This window comes from Trichosurus vulpecula, chromosome 1, assembly GCF_011100635.1.
Source record: "Trichosurus vulpecula isolate mTriVul1 chromosome 1, mTriVul1.pri, whole genome shotgun sequence".
NCBI classification, from domain to species: domain Eukaryota; kingdom Metazoa; phylum Chordata; class Mammalia; order Diprotodontia; family Phalangeridae; genus Trichosurus; species Trichosurus vulpecula.
The window spans coordinates 60,067,219-60,086,359 of record NC_050573.1 but is presented as its reverse complement, the minus strand read 5'-3'; the positions used below and the strand labels follow the sequence as shown (position 1 = coordinate 60,086,359).

The following is a 19,141-nucleotide window of genomic DNA, read 5'->3' as shown; positions in this document are numbered from 1 at the left end:
AAAGTGTCAAATGGAATTACAACCCAGGATCTCTATGTTCAATGTACCATTAACATTCCATAACATAGTATATGCCCATAAAATATTAAGATAAGAAAAAGTCACATTATTGAACACAGTTTTCTCAGGTTAAGGGTCTCATCCTTAATGGCATTAGACAGAGCAGGAAAGAAGGCTCTTAAGTCAGCCCTATCTGGCCTTGTTGACATAGGAAGAGGCATTCTCTGAGCTTACTCAGAGAACAAAGAGGTTGTTTGTTTTAAGCTGGTTAATCAGTTCAGTCTCCTCCTCTGGCTAATCAATTCAGGCTCTGGCCCTTATAAAAGTTACAAAAATGATATTAAATGATCATCACCCATCGAATAGTCTCTGCTTTTTTCAAACTGGGGACCTTGCTGTCTCCCTGTACGTTTCTACCTCTTCTTCGCTTTCTGCTGGGAGGTGCTCCCTCACTTCTTGTCTTACTCCTCCAGAAAGCCTTCCCTGAGCCCCAATTCCTTCCCTCAGGCTGGAAATAATCTTGCCCCATCTCATCTTGGCCCTTCATACTCCTCTTATGCACTTAGGAAGGCAACACAGCATGCTGGAAAGAGCACGGGCCTATGAATGAGAAGAGCTGGAATCAAGTCCTGGCTATAGCCACTCCCTACCTGTGCGATCACAATCAAGTCACACACTCTCTAGAAGCCTGTTTTCTCATCTATAAAATGACAATAATGTACCATTTTTCTCCCAGGATTATGACAAATCACTTTGTAAACCTTAACTCACTATACGGCTCTGAGTTATTACATCAGTTATGTGTGGGCTTATCGAAACCAGTTTCATTTATCCTGTATTCTCTCCATTCCCATCACAGTAAACAACACGTTTAACCAAATGTTATCCAATGACTATTGAATACAAAATACAGCTTTGCACTAGAGTGGAGGTATGGCACCTCCCCTCATGCTCCAACAAGATTCAGAGTACTTCTTTTCACTTGCTAATTCACAGGTCAATTCATCTCTGGCTCCTAAGGGACCACGGTTTCTGGCAAAGCATTCATCTGAACTGAATTAATTCGGTTTCAAAGAAACAACTGAGAAGTCCCAGTTACAAAGAAAAGGGTTTTTATTCATGTGCAGCTCAGAGAGTTCTAAATGATAAGCATCAAAACTGCCCTGGGGCTCTGGATCACCTCTTCACAAGTCATTTTATTATCATTTATTTTAAAGAAGATGAAAAGGAATTTTCAGGTTTGCCCTACAAAAAAAGGGCAAGATGAAGAAAGATAGTGGTAATTTTAACTATTCACCAGCCTTGAGGTTATATCTGACAGAAATCTCTGATGTGTTAGCTGTTAAAGTTGATCCCAAATTCCAGCTGCTGCCTTCCAGGAGGAGAAGCAGGTAGTGAACTCCAGGCTACATTCCAGATTTTCAAAGAGGGTGAAAAGCATTCATTGCATCTGAAATCAGAAACCCGACGTTAAAGTCCAGCTCTAACACTTGCTGTCTCTGTTACCACAAGCAAGTCACTTAACCTCACTTGGCCTTGTTTTTCCTCATCTATAAAATGGAGACAAAAATACCTAATTACTTACCTCAGAGCTGTTTTGAGGGATGCACTTTTTGGGCAGAGTGCATTGTACATAGTAGGCATTTTTAAAATGTTTGCTGAATCAATGTTTTGTTGAATAGGTGCTGCCAGCGGCTGTGGTGGCCAAAATGTCTGGAGACAGCCAAATGCCGTGGAGAGTGAAAAGAAAAACATGGGCCAGGCGGAAGAGTAAAGAACAGCTCCATTTATTTAACTGAGGGCAGGGGGGGGGGGGATATACCTTTTAGGCAAGCAGAATCAACAAATCCACATGCGAGGCATTTGCATAATTTGTTCCCTTTAAATAATGTGTTAATAGCCCACAGGTGGTATCTGGCACAGGTGTACCCCAGGGGGTTTTGGAGGAAACTTGAAGAGCCTTCATCCTGAGCAGCATGTGTATGCCTGCTGAGGGAGGGATGGAGAGCCCAAGGGCAGGAACAGGCCTCTGGCCTGTATATTACCCCAGAATGGACTTTCTCAGAGCTGGCCCTCTACAAATAGGTGCTGAGGTGCTATGGTGCATGTCAAGATGACAGAACTTGGAGCCATAGGTCTGAATCAACCCTAGTTCTCATCTGTAATATGGTGGAGGTTAGAAGCGACTTCTAAGACATCTCCCCATTCTAGACCTATGAGCCTCTAAACTGAATGTCTAAGCATTAAGCGCAATTTGATTGGAGGCAGTTGTTGAAAACAAGAGACTCCGAGTCAACTCTTGGGGCAAGTTACCACCCTTCCATGACAAGGAAGAGTCAGTATGAAAATCCTCCTCAACCTCCTCCCGGCCTGAGATAGAGAGGAGGCCAGACCAGTGTTTGGACAATTTCACTTTAATGGGGGCAAGAAAATCAACAAAGCCACAGAGCTAGCATGCAGAGAAATGACCCGTCAAACTTTTAAAAAGTAAAAGGCATGGATTTCATAGGATTTTGAGGCCCATGTATGGAGAAACAGGAGAGAGTAGGAAGAAGCTATGCTAGCAGCACCAAATGACACTTCTGGGAGCATTCCTGGAGCCAGCATTCTTCTCTGGTGATCTGGCAGTGTCTCTTAGAAGAATCATCCTTGGAGATAATGTCCTCATTACACCACTGTCATCATACTCCAAGTGGACTTAGTGCTCAGTTCCATGGTGTGCGGAACAAAAACTAAACTCAAAATTAAACTCAGAGGCTAGTCAAGTACAAAGTAATTTTATTACGATCCCACGGGAAAGGGTGATCTCCAAACCGATAGGAAATGGGTAGGGAGAAGCAGAGCCCAGAGGGCAGAACTTAGCTGTTAGACCCTAACACAAACAACCCACCCCACCACTGTCCTTTTATTCTCATTGGTGGAGTCCAGGCTCACAATCTCACAAGAACTCTAACCCAGGTACAAGGGACAAGGAGATGCTAACTGAGCCAATCACAATTCTTAAGAACACTTATATCCTTATTTGGCAAGGCTCCTGCTGAGGTGGTAGTGGGGAGGAAGTGGGTCCAGCTTCTCTAAGTTCCAGATTCCTATAGGGCAGGTGATTTCTTAGTAACTTGCGACGTAGGCCTAGCTGTCAATCAGAAGCCCTGAGTCCCCACCTCCATTTATCCCACTCAATTCACAGAAAGGCCAAGCTCCAGAGAGGGCTTCACCATCCCACCCAATGGTCTGCTTTAGTACTGTTCTAGATACGCTTAGGCACTCAAATTTGCCTAGACCAATCTTGACCTCCCCAAAGGTTGTAACAATTGGTTTCAGGTCCTGATACTACATGTGAAGCTCTGTGGGACATTCTTGTCCTCCTTATAGGGCCAGAGGTAGATGTCATACTGCAATATTACTCCACCCCTCTCCCAGCTGGGGACAGGACTTCAAGTCTGAAGAGGCAGGTGGGTTGAAGGAGAGAAAAGGGTGGAAGAAAACCCAGAGGGCCAGAACTGGCAGACAACTAAGCCTTGGAAAAGCAGCTTCCAGAAAAGCTTGTGTTTCTGCAGACACAGAGGTCCTGAATTTTACTTCCAAAAATGAAGCAAAAATCATGACATCAACCTGAGGAACCCACACCAGGAAGACAGCTGGAACCCTGCGCACCAGAGAGGGTCCTCTGCTTCATCTCTAAGATGTCTCGCTCAAGGCTGTCCCCAGACTGCCGCAACTCCTCACACTTCTCTTTCAGCAGGCCACAGGCCAGCTGGAGCCGATGGTTCAGGGCCACATAGGAGCGACTCTGTTGGTACTGCCGTTCCCTTTCTGCCTCTGGGTCTTCATTCTCCTGAATGGCAGGAAGCTCTGAGAAGGAAAAGGGAAGGAAGGGGAAAAAAAAGAGCACAAGTCCAGTTGCCTCTCAACTACTTGTATACTGGAAATGGGCAGAGTATAATCCCAATCTGTGAATAAAAACTTTTCCTATGTCTTTAGCTCTGGAAGGTGTCATCTGGAAGGGTCCTTATAACAAGGAATGTCCAAGCTGGGAGGTTCCTTAGAACCCAGAATGTCAAAGCTTGGAGGGCCCTTAGAACCCACAATGTCAGAGGTGGAAGGTTCCTTAGAACTCAGAATGTCAGAGCTGGGAGGGTCCTTAGAACAGAGAATGTCAGAGCTGAGGGCGGGGCCTAAGAACCCACAATGTTAGAGCTGAGAGGTTCCTTAGAACACAGAATGTCAAAGCTGGGAGGGCCCTTAGGACAGAGAATGTCAGAACTGGAAGGGTCCTTAAAACAGAGAACAAAGAATGGTATAGCAGAAAGGACTTAAGGTCACTGAATGACACAGCTGGAGACTTTAGAGATCATTCAGTACACCCTCATTTTACAATCAGGGAAATTAAGCTCCTTGACCTTATAGAGATTAGTTTGATATGAGGAAGAAGATATGCACAACTATAGTAGCAGGAACAATGTGATGAGGACCATAAGGCAAGGCGATACAGTCCCCAGAACAATAAAGTGGGAGTCAGGGCTGGATTCAAGGTCCAAGTCTACCCCTTAATAGCTGCCTAACTCTGCAAATCACTTCCCCTCTCTGAATCTGTTTCCTCCTCTATAAAATGAAGACATTATCTGCACTCCCTACATCACTGGGGGGCCTCTAAGGAAAGTGCTTTAGAAATGCAAGCCGATTATTATCTTCAAGACCACAGATTTCACTTCCCCATAAGTATTTAACTGAAGTTGATATTCAAATGAATCTGGTTTCTTTTCTCAGAAGCCAAATGACAGAAGTCATCTCTAGCAGGATTCTAGAGAGCAGGGGGAAACCAGCATGGGATTAATAAAGATATATATGTAGGTACACATATATGTAAACATAAACCTGTACGCACACATGCAAAGAAATGGACAAATCACAAAGTGGATAGTTAGACTAAAAGTTGGCCGGACTACCGAGCTGACACTATTCAACTGGGATGTTTGACTTCTCCCAGGTTCAAGCCGGAAAAAACCAGGGTTGCAAGAGTGATGGGGACTTACATTACCTTCCAGGGCTTGTGGGGCAAAGGAGGTGAAAACTGGATCAGAGGGCAGAGCACCATGGACATCCTCCAGGATCTGTTCAATTGTGGGTGGAGATGGTCTTGTGGGGAGGACCACTCGCTTTCTGGCTTTAGAGGTCATTCGGTAGAAGGCTGAGGTAGAAATAGAGATAAGAAATTAGGGGAACCTGCACAGGGACAAGAAAGTAGACAGGGAAAGAGAACAGGGTGGGAGGGAAGGACAAGTGGAAAAGCAGAGAGAATCACAAGAGAGTTGAGTCCACTACAGATCCCTGACCCATGGAACCTGAGTTGGGCTATCTCATTTGGTACCAGGCTGCATGGCAGTCCTTTTCCCGTCTTGGATTTAGTATGAGGCAACATTTGATGGTAGAAGAAGCCCTGGGCCTGAAATCAGAAGTCCTGGGAGATTTCACCTCCTTAAATGGATTTAGTTGAGGGTAATATAAATGAATTTACATTCTTTGAGCCATGTTCAAACTTCTAGTTTAATGATATCCTTTTTTGCCCTCACTGTATATCCTTGATTTTATCCCTGTCTCCTCAAATCTACCCTAGTATAAAAAGAGAAGTCCCACGTTCCTCCCCCACCCCGCCCCAATTCTGCTACTTCCTCCAGCTGTCATCCCACATCTCTGCCTCCCCAGCGCCTGTGAAGCATGTTTCTTCTAAAGCCCAGCTCTTCTCTATTCACTCACCTGCTCACACCTTCACTGACTCTCAATGCCAACAGGGTAAAGTCAGGTTGACATTTGTGGCTTCCACAATCTAAACCCAAGCTACCCTTCCCATGTCACCTTCCACTATTCCTCCTAACAAACCTACCAAACATAACTGCTCCAACCCAGCCAGAATCAAGCATTTATTAAGCACCTACTGTGTGCTCAGCCCAATATACTCATTCACACTATTTCTGACCAGATGGCACTTTCCCATCTCTGCACCTGTGCTCATTTTGTGCCAGGTCTGCAATGCCCTCTCACACCCCTCTGTCCACCAGGTGATCCATCTTTCTTACTTTAAAAAAATAATAAACAATTCTTAAAAATTGGTGAACTTAATACCAAACAAAAAGGCTGCAAATCTCCACCATGTGCAGCTTGCTTTTCTTTTGAAATACATAATAAAGGAGACACGTCACCTTATACCTGAGTTGATCCATCTTGGGTCTTTCCTGGCTCTAAGTCAGTTTTTTCCAATCACACCAGTCAGTCCCTCCCATTCCTTCACTTCACAGATAAGGAAGCCTGCCCAACTCATCTGCATTTCTCCAAGAGGACAGCCTCACAAAGGGTCTCATACACAAGATACCCTCAATAAATGCTAGCTGAATCAAAATAAGGTAAGTAGGTAAGACGGAAAGTACTCCCAATAGAATTGAGATCTTTCATCTTATTTTTGTATAATCAATGCCTTGCACACAGTAGGAGCTTGTTAAGTGCTTTTTGGATTAGACTGGAAGTGCTCCTGCCTCTGTTCACCCCTCTCCCCAAGCCATCCTGCACACTGCTACCTAAACAACATTACTTATGCATACAGAGAGCCATGTCATTACTCCAGTGAAAAATTTTCAGTGGCTTCCTGTTATCTGGCTGACCTTATAAAGTTTAAATGATTGTGTCTCAAATTCAAAGCCCGCAACAATCTGGCACCACTACTCGACTCCAGTTTTATCCCATTAGGGGCTATTTCACAGATTATCTTATGTACCCAGCACTTAATACAGTGTCATTCAACTAGTATTTATTTATTTATTAAGCAACACCTACTATGTACCAAGGCAGTGTGCTACACGCTAGGGATACGAAGAAAGGCAAGAAAGAAGCACCTGTTCAAGGAACTCACAATCTAACTGGGGGAAACAGCAAGAACACACCTACATACAAACAACAGATATATGAAGGATAAATTGGGGGGTAGACTCTCTCAGAGGAAAGGCAAGATTCTAAGATTAAGGATTGAGATTTTAAATGGGACTTAAAGGAAGCCAGGGAAGCTGGGAGGCAGGGATGGAGAGGGAAAGCATTCCAAGCAGGGGGACAGCAGGAGAACATGCAGAACCAGGACACGGGGTGTCTTATGTGAGGAAGAGCAAGGAGGCCGGCACCACTGAAGTTATGTGCAGGGGAGTAAGGTGTAAGAAGACCGGAAAGGTAGGAAGGAGCCACTTCATGAAAGGCTTTAAAAGCCAAACAGATTTTGTATCTGACCCTGGAAGGAACAGGAAGCTATTGGTATTTTATTGAACAGGGAAGTGACATGGTCACTTTGGGGAGATCATTTTAAAAGCTAAGTGGAGGATGGACTGGAATGTGGAGACTGGATAAGAGGAGATCAATCAATAAGCTATGGCAGTACCCCAGGCCTCAGGCGTTGAGAGCCTGCATCAGGGGAGTGGCACTGTCACGGAAGAGAAGGGAGCGTATACAAGAGATGTTACCAAGGGAGAAATAAAATCTGACAACTGACTGGACACAAGTGGTGAGTGCCTTGTACTTAACGTTTGTTGACTCCATCCTGGCCTTCCTCTTTTCCTGCATTCACCTCTAGAACGCTTCCATCTTCCTTTAAAGCAATTCAAAGGCCCCCACCTAGGATCAAAGATTTACAGCTCGAAAGGACCTAAGAGGTCATCAAGTTCCACTCCTTCATTCTAAAGATGGGGAAACTGAGGCCCACAAAGCTTAGGTGACTTAGGTCCCAGCGGTGGTAAAGCCAAGGGTGGAACCCGGATCCTTTGCTTCTAAATTCAGCCCCCGTCCGCAGCCACCACCTTTCCCCTCGGACTTCACCTACGGCTTTGCCCGCAACTTTTTCCAGCGCATTTATCCTATCTCACTAAGCTGCATTACAGTCATCAGTTAACAAAGCGCTCGCTCCGGGACCACCCACATGCAGGCCCTCATCCCTGCGGCCTGGACTCCGGCCTTTCCATGTTCCGGTTCATCCCCCACTAAGCTTTCAACATGATCTTCCTGCCGTACGAGGCTGGACGGAGGCTCCATCTTACGTAATCCTTCTTCAGCCCCATGTGACGCTTCATGACCCCATGTGGGGCTTTCCTGGCAGAGATACTAGACGGCTTCGCCATTTCCTTCTCCAGCTCATGTTACAGGTGAGGAAACTGAGGCAAACGGGGTTAAGTGACTTGCCCAGGGTCACGCAGCTAGGAAGTGTCTGAGGCCACGGTTGAACTCAGGACTTCCTGACTCCAGGCCTGGCGATCTAGCTGTGGGCCCCTAACGGATACAGACTTCTCCCCTGAGTCCCCGCACACGGTAGTGTAAGGACTGGATTTGCAGGGGTTGAGGGGTGGACCCAGGAAAGCACCCCTCGGGGGAAAGGGAGGAAGTGGGGAGAGGAGAAAGGGGTGGAAGGGGAGCGGCGAAGGAAGGGAAAAGAGCAGGGTGGGAGGGAGGGGATGGGGAGGGGGGAAAGGACGGCGGCACCCCCTCCCCCTCCAGCCGCACTTCACTAACATTCTAGGGATGTCACTGAATGCAGCTCATCCCCTTCCCCATCCCAGACCAGCATCTGGTCCACGGGCGCCCATCCCAAACTCGCGGAAAGCCTAAGGATGCACTTCCCTCCCCTCAGCCTAACACTACGAAGGGCGGGGGTCGAAGAGCGCGCTTAACTGACGCCTCACCTGAAGCTCGCGCTCCAGCGTCAGGGCAACCGCCACGGGGGCCACTTCCGCTTCCGCCGCCTTCTCCCTCCTCTCCGACCCCTCCCGCCGCCGCGCACGCGTCGGAAGTCGTTAGGCGAGCGCGCGGCCGCCCGCTCTGGCCCCGCCTCCTCCTCCCTGCTCCTCCCTTCCCGCTCGGCGCGCGGCCGCCCGCTCTGTTGCTAGTTACTTGTGTATTAGGAATGGAAGAGTAGTGACCAGACCCACTAACTATGGATGACCTGGAAGCTTGCAGGTGATGACCATCCTGAGCTGCCCCTGAGCTCCTGGAACACAGCACCTAGGAAGAAAGCTGCAGCAGGACCCAGAGGATACGAAACAGGACGGAGTGAGACCCAAACACTCCTCTACAGAAGCATGCACAACCGGGCTCTAGCATAAAGTCCCAAATTTAGAAAGCAAGGCTAAAAGAATGAGTAAACAAAAAAGGAATCCTGCCATAAAGATGTTGACACAGATCTGGAAGAAGACAATGGCTCCAAAACACAAAGAAAAACACTGCTTGGACACAGGTTCAACTAGAATTCCTGGAGAAAATAAAGCAAAAGTTAAAAAAAAAGTAAAAGATCACTAATAAGATTCCATTACCTCACACATAGGGAAACTGAGGTCCAAGAGGGGGAATAACTCTTCCAAGCCTGAGTGGTCAGGCTGAGGCAGAGCCAGGATTAGAACACAGGTGTCTTGACTCTGTCCTGAGCTCCCTCCTGCGTAATGGATCACACCATTCTCCCTGCCACCATAAAGATTTCTCCTCCTACACTCCCAGCTGCTAACCCTTTAAATAATCCCCAGTGCCGGGCTGAGGATGAGGAGGAGCTAGGGTGAGTTTTTAGGTACTTTCCAGTCAAGTCTCTTCCTAACTAGGTTTCTTCTCCTGTTTTATAACCAGCTACTATTATTGTTCTATCCCTTCTTCCTCTCCTGTTTCTCCTTGGCTAAAACCTGAATACTGTGGACAAAGCTAGTGTGTGGGCACTAGAATAGCTTCTTTGGGTTGCCTAGTTCCCCTTCCCCTGGGCCCTGGTAGCTAGCTAATGAGGCTACCTCCTGGACACAGATTGTCCCAGGCAATGAATGGACAATGCTAGTCATTTAAATTATACAGTGCATTCGTTATCAAAGAAGTCAGGACACCTACCTTCCAGTCCTGGCTTTGCCACTAAGTGGCTATGTTTTCTCCTCTGCAAAATAGGGAGGAGAGGGTGGATCGGTGATCTCTAATATCTCTTCTCTTCTGCCACTTTATTTTAAGGGTTCCTTCAGTTTTAAGGGCCTGTCAAACATCCTTGGAGCCAAGAGAGCCCTCCTGTTCCCCTAACTATGACCCTTAATTATCCTTCAGCTCCTGGGCCCCACCTGACTCCTCCAGACCCATGATTCTTCGATCTGGGAGAGTGACATTCATGTCTCCCCAATCATTGGGAGACCGTGATGTCTTGGAAGAAGACAGATGGCCCTGTGTCAGTCCATGCTGGCAACTCCAGAGGACAAGGGAGGCTTTGAGGCCACTAGAGGGAAGCTGGGGGTGTGAGGCCAATACTCAAGAGGCCAGTGATGAGGTCCATCTCCCCAACATGGGGCAGTGCCAGGAGTCATCAAGCAAGAGGAAGTGGGCAGAGGCATTTGAAGAAGAAGGTAAGGAGTCAGGTTGAAGTTTGGGCAGGAGAATGGGGGCCTTGTCTAAAAGTTAGTCCTCTTGGGGAGGGAGGGCTGCGGCTATCAAGGAGAAGGGGCACCTTAGGCTCCTCACTTCCTTCTCCACAGAGGCCTCCTTTTTCCTTTAGCCCCTCAGGTCCCTCAGAGTCAGCCTACAACCCCAACCCCCTATTTCTCTGTTCTACCGGTGGAGGAGACCTTCCCCTGCACACTGTGAGTACCACGCTGCTATACTCCTCAGAACCTGAGCAGAGGTGAGGAATGGAAGGTCCCCTACGACATAACAAATGGCAGGAATGTAATTGGGGATATCTTTTAATTTGACTTTTTATTAATGTGTATGGTCTTCAAAAAAGTTATTCAAAAAAGCTCTTCCTAGAGCCAAAGCCTACCCTCTATCCACCACATGTCCTCTCGAGTAATTTCTTACTGTGCAGTAATAGCCCAATTATATTCATATATTACATGGAAGGCTGTGCTTGGAAGCAAGAAGGCTTGGGTTCAAGTCTTTCTTGTGATACAGACTAGCTCTGTGACCTTGGGTAAGTCACTTAAACACTATGTGCCTCCCTAGGATAACTCTTTAGGACTTATAAAGTCATTTGTAATAATAAAGGGAGTTCCCATGCCAAGCAATGCCCATGATGCCCAAATCACAGATCATTAACTGATTCTGTACTATAATTTATACAGATATTCCCCGATCATTGGACACATAATTTATTTTCATTTTTAAATCATAAATAATGTCATTATGAAACTGTTGATCACTGAGGTTGCAGTCCCTGATAAAATTGCCTAACATGTGATTCCTAGAATTTGTATCTCAGCAGGGTATTGCTTTAACCCAAATAATAGGGTGCCTTAATGGTAGAATCTCAGTCAGAGTGATTGCTCATTAGAGAGGGCATTTTGGGGTTAGAGGATCTTCCCAGACCAAAGGTCTAAGGAACGGAATAACGGCAGCTTCCCAGTCTTTCTGGGGCTAGCAGACCAGACCTACCGAGCTTCTGTTTCTCCTCTAGCAACTCCCTCTCCCCTTGTCCTCTGTACCGAAGGAGACTCTGGCCTCGGAGGCTAAATATCCCTCCAAAGACCCGGAGCATGCCAGATAGCACATTGGTCCTGGAGTTGGTATGTGTATCGGGGCCCGTCCCTTCCCCTGGACCCTGACCTCAGCCCCAGTCCCGACCAACTGTTATCTTTTCCTTGTCATTGGGTGGAGCTTAGGCACAGGGGTGGGGGTGGAGAAGAGCAGACCTCGTTCCCTCCTCAGGATGAAACCCTGGTCTCTTGCTCCCTTCGGGCTCTGCCCAATGCCCACTTCTCCTTCCCTGTGAGATTCCAAGGTATGTATTACCAGGTGAGTAGTTTTGGTTCCAAGGTGGTGGTTATGGATGGGTTGGAGAGAAGCCCTTAGGTTATTGATCCCTGAACCCTGGAATGTCTGAGCTGACAAGTGAGCAGCTGGGCCTGGCCGCTATCTTTGGCTGGCAAGTGAAGTGAAGACACCCTAGCCATTGCTTCCAATGGGTACTTTCTGTTGGTCCCCAGGTGCAGGGCAGGCTGCGGCCCCACGTTCGTGAATTCCTGGAGATCCTGAGTCAGTTCTTCCAGGTACCATTTTTTTCCCCTCCCCACCTCATGGGTGACACTCTGCTATGTTTAGTCTAGTCTAGCAGAGGAAGAGTGGAGTGGGATGGGTCAGTGGGTTGTACCTTCTAGTTGAAGGGGAAAATCTGAAGGATCTCTGGACCTTCTTAAGGATTACATCTCCTTGGCTCAATTCTAGGAAAGCTGAGGGTCAGGAGCAGTCGGACCTTCAGCCCACCCCCCTCATAATTCCCTATTCCCCACCTCCCCACTCTAGATCATTATCTTCACCACAGCTAAAAGGGACTATGCAGAACCAATCGCAGATCTTCTGGATCCCCACAAGAAGCTGATTAGGTGAAGCCAACAACTCCCCCCTCTACTCCTTGACCCCATCACAACCTGCTCCTTTACCCACATAGTCCAGTGGAAAGAGCACCAGATGTAGGAGTCAAGCAGGAGACTAAGTGTCTTCTCTTAGCTTGGCCACTGACTGGTGTGTGACCTAGGGCGAGTGACTGCCCATTCTGAGCCTCTATTTCCCCCATTTGTAATATGGGGACAATCATCCCTCCCCTCTCTGCCCAGGGTGAGTTTGTGAGAGTCCTTGAATAAAGTGGCATCCAAACAGAGGAGTGTTTGGAAATCAAAGGGTGAGGGTGAGGGTTTTGTTTGGACCCCAGGGGCCGCCTTTTCCAGGATGACTGCGTCTGCCTCCAGGGTCACTATGTGAAGAACCTGAAGGTGCTAGGACAGGACCTGGCCCGGACAGTGGTCCTGACTGATTCCCTCCAGGCCTTCCCCTACCAGGTAACAACTGCCCCCCTTACCACCATGGACAGATACGTCTACATGTGGAGCAATGAATAGTAGTGGAAAGAACCCTGGATCTGGAGCCAGATCACAGGTTCTTAGGGTTAAGAGAGACCTCAGGTTATGTAGTTGAACCCCAATATTTCACACACTAAAGAAACTGAGATCCACAGAGGGAGAGAGGAAGTCAGGATTTAAAGCCAGGTCTTCAGACTCTAAATTCAGTGTTCTTGCCCCTACCCAAAGGACCTGAATTTGAATCCTGGCTTAGCCACTTATTCCACATACCACCTTGGGCAAATCCATTCTCCTCCCTGGGACTTGGCATCCTTTTTTAAAAGAGCAGATTAATAGGGAGGTCACTGAGGAGGGGAAAGAACCGTTTGATTGTTAATGGTCCAATATCAGTGTAGTGAGAGGCCTCCAGTGGAGGGTCCCAGTGATCTGTTCTGGGTTCTGTGCCAGTCAGTCTGGAAGCACTGATTAAGCACTTACTGTGTGCCTGGCATAGTGACAAGCACTGGGGATACAAAGAAAGGCGAAAGACAGTCCTCCTAGCTCTCAAGGTGCTCACAGACTAATGGGAGAGATAACATGCGAACTATGTACAAACAAACTACACAACCCTTTTGTGTTTAACATTTTTATCTTACTTACATAAAGGCCTAGGTAGCATACTCATCACATTTTAGATGACCCAAAACACTAGAAGCTAGAATGAGGATCCAAAAAGATCCTGACTGGCTAGCAGGCCTTGAGGCTGCAGGTTCCCCACCCTTGCTGGAGCATTGGGTTGAATCCAGTTTAATGACAAATAATAAACTGGTACAAGATGGAAGAGGCCTGAATAGACAGCACTTGTACTGGGAAGAGTCTGGAGGGGTTTAGTGGGCTGTCAGTCAAGCATTTATTAAGCACCTACTACATGCCAAGCTGTTCTAAACAATGGGGCTACAAAAAGAGGCAAAAGACAGTGCCTGCCCTCAAGGAACTTACAATCTAATAGAAACTTGATATGAGGTAGCTGTGTGACATGGCAGCAAAAAAAAAACAACAAAAAAAACCCAATCCTCGTGTGTCCTTGGGCTATATCTTCTGCCCTCATCAGTACTCATCTGCAGCATTGCTTTCGATTCTGGGTACCACCATTTAGGGATACCAGTTAAGCCAGAGAGAGTCCAGAGGAGAACAGGTAGAATGAGGAAGGGTCTTAAAGTAATGTCTTATCAGTTGAAGGCACTAGGTCTATATAGCCTGAAGAAAAGAAGACTGAAGGGGCACACAAGAACTGATTGAGTATTTGAAGGGCCGTCACGTAAAGAGGGAATAGTTTGTCCAGTTTGTCCCCAGAAAGCAGAATTGGGAGGAGTCGGCGGAAGTTGAAAAGAGGATAATTTAGTCTTGAGGTCACCGGGAACTGTCTAGAATGGAAGGTGACCTGAAGGTCTGCAAGCGGAGGCTGGACAACCTCATGTCCCATATAATGTTGTAGGGGTTCCTTTAGTATGTGAGTTGGACAGCTCACTATATCCCTTCCAACTCTCAAGTTCTGTGACATACAGAATCTGTCCCCGAAAGGCTTTTGGTATATCACAGAAAAACTCTGGAAGACAAGATATTCATAGCAGGGTTCCATGGTAGGGAAAAACAAACTGGAAACAAAGCAGATGCCCATCCAGTGAGAGATGAGTGAACAAATGACTGTAAGGAGAATATTATTGTGCTATAAGAAACAACAAAGATAAAGAATTAGGAAAAATGGGAGGACCTAAATGAACCCATGCAGAGAAAAGGAAGAAGAACCAGGAGAGCAATGCTCATGATGCTGATGCTAATGAAAACGACACAAAAGCACTATTGAATTCATATTAATTTCAGTGACCAATCTTTGTCCCAGAGGAAAGAGGAGAAAGCATACCTCCATCCTCTTGACAGAAAGGAGTGTCTAAGTGCACCTAAGGGGGTGCCACAGGCAGCTAGGTGGTGCAGTAGATAGAATGCCTGGTCTGCAGTCAGGAAGACCCATCTTCCTGAGTTCAAATCTGGCCTCAGACACTTTGCCTCAGTTTCTTTGTCTGTAAAATGAGCCAGAGAAGGAAATGCCAAACCACTCCAGTATCTTTACCAAGAAAACCTAAAATGTGGTCACAAAGAGTTGGACACAACTGAAAAATGGCTGAACAACAGGTTGTCTGGGGAGGAATATATTATTCGCTTCTTTGGGTAGGTTTTGTTTAGCTTTGCCTTTACTCGGTGGTATAGTGGGACTTTTAAAGACAGAAATACGAGTTGTCCAGGGGCAGGGGGGTGCTGTTAAAAAAAATGAAACAAAATATAAAAGAGTTGGATTAGCTCTTAATCCTCGGAATGAGTCCCCTTTACCACCATTCACCCACATACAGAGCGGGAACAGTCTGGCCTTTGCTGTCCTCTAGCGGTCGTAAAGAGGAAATTGCCTAAACTGGACAATGGGAATTATTAGGTAGGAAGAGATGTCCCCATTCTTTGCATGTCTTCCAGATGGACAACCAGCTCCTGATTCCCCGATGGCAAGGGGAGAGCGAGGACCGGGAGCTGCCTAAGCTTCTGCCTTTCCTAGAACGTCTAAGTCACTTGGTAAGGAAATAGTGGGGAATGGGACAGAAAGCCCCCATTGAGAACTTGGCCAAATTTTTCATCCCCTCCCCACACCACTAATTGGACTTTCTATCTCATAAGTTCCCAAAGTGGGCGATATTGCCTCCTGGGGGGCGCTGGAATGTTGGTGGGGGAGGGTAGTAGCCTCAAGTGCAATTGAGGGGTATTGTTGAATAAAAATAAGGGGGTGGTGGAAGCATAAGGAAAGAAGAGAAAATAAGAAAATTTTGAAAAACATTCATACATGTTTCATCTGTTGTGTAACAGAGTTAAAGTTATAGTGATTATATTATTTTCCAAATAAACATACAAAATGCAAGTCATAACCAATCAGTGGTCAATTCCACCTACAGGCCTTAAAAAACAAGTGTTGGCAAGCGAGCATGCTACATGTTGCCAGGCATTCATTGGCAGGAATATGTGCGTGTAATGACTTCTTTACAATTCGATACTATATGATTATATTATATCATCAAAATTTCAATGCAGGGAAAAAACCACAAATTTACAATAAATTATTTAAGCTGCATTATTTTTAAAAAATATATATTTTATATTTTTTTTAAATGATGAAATTTCAAAAATTGTTAAAGGAATAAAGAAAGTAGATTTCCAGGGGGGTGCCGAGTAATTTTTTTTTAAAGAGGCAGTAGGCCAAATAAGTTTGGGAACCTCTGTTATATCTTCTCACAGATTCCCTAACACTCCTATGGAGCACCCTGCCCCCGCCCTCAGCCTTTACCCTCCATCTTGTCATTGTCTCTCCCCATACATTGTCACATAGGATGATGTCCGACCAGAGCTTTGGAGCCTCCACCCCACCCTGAGCACAGAGGAGTGAAGCAGGCCTCCCTTCCCTGAAAAGGTAGGTGTGTATCTGGAGACTCTCCCCTCCAACTCTTCCCTCCCCCTTCAATTGCCCCCCACCCAACATACACACACACACACACACACACACACCTCTGACATCTGTATTTGGGGGTAGGGTTGCTGAAGAGGTGGAGAGAAAACAATTTTTTCTTGGGTTTGATTGCACTCAGCCTAGGTTCAGGTCCAGGGCACCAGTGAAATCAGGTAATGAGACCAAGGGAAATCAGACACCTTGGCTAAGAAATGAAATATACTGCCTCATCTTCTGTCCCCTTCCCTGTATTTTCTTAGGGGAACACAGGCTGGGGCTGGGGAGGATTTTCACCTGGGGGGGCCACTCCCCTACCACTCCTTGTTTTATCTAATCTATCAAACATGGCAGAAGGGTAAGTGGCTTACTTTCGTTTGGCTGTAGGTCATAGGATATATTATTGGGTCCAGGGTCTTGTCCCTCTTTGATGAGACAAGGCTCCTCAGAAAGCTTGAGGTAGAAGGCCTTATAGAAACATAAAACAGTATCTGAGGTGGAAGGGGAACTTAGTGCAACCTCTTCCATTTATAATAAAAAGGCTATGACTTGCCCAAGATCACCAAGTTCTTCCATGCCAGAACAAGGACTTGAACCCAGGGTTTTCTCAAGGGACACATTTTTTCCATCAGTGTAGGGCAGCTACACCTGGGCCAATGGTAGCCTCTGACCCTCAGCCCTGATTTGTGTTGTCCACTACAGGTAGATGCTGAGCCCTGGGGGCTTTCAGTGGTCTGGGAGAGCAACAGGATCTCCCAGAGAGAGGGCATCGGTTGCGTTTCATGTATGAAGAGACAGAGAAACTTTAATAAAATGATTTTACCGCTCCGGTGGCTGAGGTGGACAAAGAGCCTATGGCAGAGGAGAGAATTCTCTGGGCTTCCTGGGTGCAGAGCAGCCATAATAATAGTAACAAATGTTTTACATGCATGATCTCACTTAAGCCTGGCCCCACCAGGAGCAGTAGGTTTCAACTATCCATTTTACTGAAGAGGACATTGCATTTTGGAGAGTAACCTCCTTGCCCCTTCAAGTATCAAAGGGGATTTGAATGGATGTTTTCCTGACTCCCAAGCCATCACTCTATCCAGTATGCCACTTTGCCAGGGCAGGCGCCATAGAGTCAGTCCATAAACATTCATTAAGTACCTACTATGTGCTAGGTTCTGTGCTAAGCAATGGGGATATAAATGTGATGAATGAAAAACCCCAAGAGAAAGTTTCTGCTTTAAATACCTTTGTAATAGGAAATGCCCTTGATGAATGAAAATAACCCTGATTGGTGGACATTTAATAAGGAGGTTGGCTAGGAGTCTTCAGCTCCTCCGGCTTGACACTGAGACTCAGCTGCTGCCAGAAATCTGGATAGGGGAAGCCATCTCCACCTGGACTACTCTGGCTGGTTTTCTCCTCCTCAAGCTGGGTCACCCTAAACTCTGCTGGAGGGGTACAGGGAGAGGCGCTCATTTCCCAGAATGGATTCTGTTTACAATTTAAGCAGATGTTAGGACTCCTAGATGGGTGGGGTCCCATGGGTCCTGCAGGGTCCAGCCGAAGATTGAAGAGCCTTTTTCTTGAGAGCTGGAACAAATATCTCATAGATCAGTCTTGTCCTTCAGAGACTAGCTTTCTACAGGGGCTGGGCCTTGAATGAAGAAATAAAGGAGAAAAGCCTGGATTCCCACTTAATAATTAGTCATTAACATAATATAGCAAAATAATTTCTCTCACAAAGAAAGGCAAAAGTCCCTACCTTGAGGATCTCACACTCTAATGGAGGAGGTGAGACCTGAGGCTCTGACATAAACGCACAGCCCTTAGCATCCTATGCTTTAGTATCTTTTCTCCTCTGGGGCTCAGTGGTCTTAGATTATTTTTTAAATGGTATTTTATTTTTTCCAATTACATGTAAAGACAATTTTTAACATTCATTTTTAAATAAAAATTTTGAGTTCCATGCCCAAAGGGCTATAAAAATGTTCATACCCTTTGACCCAGCATTACCACTTCTAGGGTTGTATCCCAAAGAAATCACACAAGCGGGAAAAGAACCCATATGTACAAGGATATTTATAGCAGCTCTTTTTGTGGTAGCCAAGAATTGGAAATCAAAGGGATGCCCATCAACTGGGGAATGGCTGAACAAGCTGTGGTATATGAAGGTAATGGAATACTATTGTGCCATAAGAAATGGGGATGATATGGACTTCGTAACCACCTGGAAAAACCTACATGACATAATGCTGAGTGAGCGGAGCGGAGCCAGGAGAACATTGTACACAACCACAGATATATGGACTCCGTGAGGACCAACCCTGACATACTGCGCTCTTCTCAGCAACGTAAGGTACAAGGACAACTCCAGGGGACTCACGATGGAGAATGCTATCTTCATCCAGAGAAAGAACTGTGAAGTTTGAATACAGATTGAGGCGCACTACATGCTCGCCTATTTTGCTTCTCTTTTGTTTTTGTTTTTGTTTTTTTTTTTTTGTTCTGTTTCTTCTTTCTCATGATTCATTCCATTGGTCATAATTCTTCTCCACAACATGACTAGTGTATAAATTAATTCAATGCGAAGTTATACATGGTAGTTATATGAGATTCCATGCCGTCTTGGGGAGGGAGGGGGGAGGGAGGGGAGAAAATCTGGAACTCAAAATTATGTAGAACAGTGTGGGGTAAACTAATAAATTAATTAATTAAAAAAAATTTTGAGTTCCAAATTTTCTCCCTCCCTCTCTTCCCTCCCCCTTCTCTAAGACAGTAAGCAATTTGATATAGGTTATATATGTGC

General features: G+C 46.1%; 2 protein-coding genes across 4 annotated transcripts; one reads left to right on the top strand and one right to left on the bottom strand.

Annotated features, from left to right (window-relative positions):
- Positions 1-1,034: 1,034 nt before the first annotated feature.
- On the bottom strand, positions 1,035-11,512 carry C1H19orf25 (chromosome 1 C19orf25 homolog). 3 transcript variants are annotated; one of them, XM_036741715.1, is made up of 4 exons: positions 11,407-11,512; positions 5,039-5,188; positions 3,655-3,852; positions 1,035-1,450 (listed from the first exon to the last, which is right to left on the bottom strand). In XM_036741715.1, the coding sequence occupies exons 1-4, from the start codon at positions 11,507-11,509 to the stop codon at positions 1,422-1,424; spliced, it is 480 nt and encodes a 159-aa protein (XP_036597610.1). In that variant the 5' UTR covers positions 11,510-11,512; the 3' UTR covers positions 1,035-1,421. The 3 variants fall into 3 exon arrangements, with proteins under 3 accessions (XP_036597610.1, XP_036597609.1, XP_036597611.1); XM_036741714.1 differs by lacking the exon at positions 1,035-1,450 and having other exon boundaries at positions 2,762-3,852; positions 11,407-11,511; XM_036741716.1 differs by lacking the exons at positions 1,035-1,450; positions 11,407-11,512 and adding an exon at positions 8,706-8,788 and having other exon boundaries at positions 2,762-3,852.
- On the top strand, positions 11,508-18,233 carry LOC118827874 (CTD small phosphatase-like protein 2-A). Its single transcript, XM_036734244.1, has 8 exons — positions 11,508-11,537; positions 11,629-11,766; positions 11,958-12,020; positions 12,274-12,353; positions 12,680-12,806; positions 15,330-15,425; positions 16,231-16,311; positions 17,047-18,233. Exons 1-7 carry the CDS (start codon positions 11,508-11,510, stop codon positions 16,285-16,287), a joined length of 591 nt encoding a protein of 196 aa, XP_036590139.1. The 3' UTR covers positions 16,288-16,311; positions 17,047-18,233.
- The last annotated feature ends 908 nt before the right edge of the window (positions 18,234-19,141 follow it).

Coding starts and splice junctions, on each gene's coding strand:
- C1H19orf25 (XM_036741714.1), bottom strand. CDS start 11,509: ATGCTCCGGGTCTTTGGAGGGATATTTAGCCTCCGAGGCCAGAGTCTC. Junction 5,189..11,406: donor AGAGGAGAAACAGAAGCTCG/GTAGGTCTGGTC, acceptor TTTCTACCTCAG/CCTTCTACCGAATGACCTCT. Junction 3,853..5,038: donor TGCCCCACAAGCCCTGGAAG/GTAATGTAAGTC, acceptor TTTCCTTCTCAG/AGCTTCCTGCCATTCAGGAG.
- LOC118827874 (XM_036734244.1), top strand. CDS start 11,508: ATGCCAGATAGCACATTGGTCCTGGAGTTG. Junction 11,767..11,957: donor TCCAAGGTATGTATTACCAG/GTGAGTAGTTTT, acceptor GTTGGTCCCCAG/GTGCAGGGCAGGCTGCGGCC. Junction 12,354..12,679: donor CCCCACAAGAAGCTGATTAG/GTGAAGCCAACA, acceptor TTTGGACCCCAG/GGGCCGCCTTTTCCAGGATG.